The sequence below is a fragment of the Cystoisospora suis genome (genome assembly GCF_002600585.1).
Source record: "Cystoisospora suis strain Wien I chromosome Unknown contig_7923, whole genome shotgun sequence".
Classification (NCBI taxonomy): Eukaryota; Apicomplexa; class Conoidasida; order Eucoccidiorida; family Sarcocystidae; genus Cystoisospora; species Cystoisospora suis.
The window spans coordinates 1-2,117 of NW_027160708.1; the positions used below are offsets into that span (position 1 = coordinate 1).

Consider the following 2,117-nt stretch of genomic DNA (forward strand, 5'->3'; position numbering starts at 1 on the left):
ATGTAACAGGTCCTTATAGTGTATCGAGCATGTATTGTAGTAGGGGGTGAATTTTCCGTAGAGAAGGTTGAAGTGCATGCATTTGTTATGGCCATTATGTCGTTCTTTTTTCTTTCTTCTTTCGTTTTCTCTTCTTTGTTTGGTTAAAGAAACGTCTTCCTGTTCACGTCGTAGAGATCATCGGAGATGAAGCGATATGTGCAGCTCGCACACCTCCTTCTCCAGCAGGGGAAGGTGTGGTGTATGTACACCTCAAGATCCAAGACCAGACAGCGTCATTCATCATTAAGGCATCGACTCAACAGTAAGCTATCAGACCCCTCTCGAACTTCTCTCTTTTCGTTCTCTTTCTTATTTCTTTCTTCTTCTTGACGTTCTTTTGATCCAATGATCTCTAGGCGTCTGATGGTCGTTAGCTCTCCTTCAACTCTGATCTACCCACATACGTATACATACATACATACAGAGTCAGACACGCATGCATATATATACATATACATACGTGTGTACATGTAGGTGGTCTATAAGAGATATATGCGTATCGCTCCGTTTACAGTCACACAACTATATATAGTGAAAACGATCTGCATAGGCATGTATACTTTATTTATATCTCTATATCTTTATACTCGAGATTTCTTTAGGGTTCTCGAGGCGTGTGTATGATATGTGCTCTTAGATTCATGGAAGAGTTAACAGGGGAGGAGCATGCATACACATAGCCATACTCCTAGACGCCCTATACAACACAAGATATGTATACATAGCCTTAGACTCCACTCGTATTTCTAGATGTCTATATAGATATATCTGTCTATCTTTTTCTCCCTCTCTCTCTCTATATATATATATATATGTAGTTGTCTTTATGTATGTATCTGTATATATATGTGTATACAGGTATGTATCCAAGTATGGGTACATCTGTAGTTGGATATATGTATCTGTATATGTATGTATCTCTCTCTCTCTCTCTATATATATATATATACGTATGTATGTGTATATAGGTATCTATCTAAGTATGTGTACACCTGTAGTTGTATATGTGTATGCATATATGTACGTATCTATCTATGTGAACGCGTCTATAGGTAAGTCTGTGTAGGCGTGTGTGGATAGCTCTTTCTTCGTGTTTTGCTTCCTCTCGAGATTTTGTGATGTCTCTGCGTTTCAGAGGGCTTTGTGCTTCTTCTTCTTCTCTCTTCTTCTTTCATTCGTTTCCTTTCTCTTTCTTTTCTTGTCCTTTTTAGACTGGCTCAAACTGTCGCTGAGAGATGCAAACAACTCTCCAAGTAATTCTTCAAAGCAGCTCTCTCTCTTCTTCTTTCTCTCTTCTTCTACTAAGAAGAAGAAGGAGACGGGTAGTAGACTGTAGAGGGAGAAAGACGGAGGAAGAGTGGGGTGAGCCAGGATAGATGAAAATTTCTTTCTCTACCATGTCTAGATAAAGAAGAAGAGAATGAGATGTCTCTGCTTTTCTTCTTCTTCTTTCTGTTCCTTTTCTACTTGTTGAAGTGTCTTTTCTGAGAGACAACGAAGAAGAAGAAGAAGGACAAGGTCTTCGACTTCCCTCTTATTTCTATATAAAAGAAAGAGTGAGAAAGAAAGAAAGAGTGAGAGAGAGAGAAAGAAAGAAAGACGATCTCCTTCCCCAGTGAATTGTAATGTCTTTTCTTTTTCCTAGGGAGAATTAACACAGCAAAATTCTCTCTCTTACAGACACCCCGTCTATTGCCATCCCGCTTCTTCTTCTTCTCTCATGTCGTGGACGTCGTTTTTCTCTTCCTCTGTTCATCTATCTGTCTTCCAGTCCATGCATATGTTGACATACATGTGTATAAATATATATCTCCTGACGTACCTACATATGCGCCTCCGTTCATATCTATATGTATGTATATATTTATATATATATGCATGCATGGAGGTGTTGTATACACGTGTGCGGAGAGGCATGTGCATGTAGGGAAGATACAGAGGATGAAAAAGAAGAAACCTAGAGATCAAAATGAGAGAAAGAAGAAGATTTCGAAGCAAGCAAAGAGGAGATGCATGCGTCTAGATATCAAACTTCTTTCTAAACACTTCTCGGACACCTTTCTACATACATGTAT

The 2,117-nt window shown here is 38.8% G+C and overlaps 1 protein-coding gene across 1 annotated transcript; it reads left to right on the top strand.

The window, feature by feature from the left end:
- The first annotated feature begins 62 nt into the window (after positions 1–62).
- Positions 63–1,882, top strand: CSUI_010648 (uncharacterized protein). The gene is made up of 2 exons (XM_068070750.1): positions 63–304; positions 1,254–1,882. Exons 1-2 carry the CDS (start codon positions 187–189, stop codon positions 1,376–1,378), a joined length of 243 nt encoding a protein of 80 aa, XP_067917273.1. The 5' UTR covers positions 63–186; the 3' UTR covers positions 1,379–1,882.
- Positions 1,883–2,117: the final 235 nt, after the last annotated feature.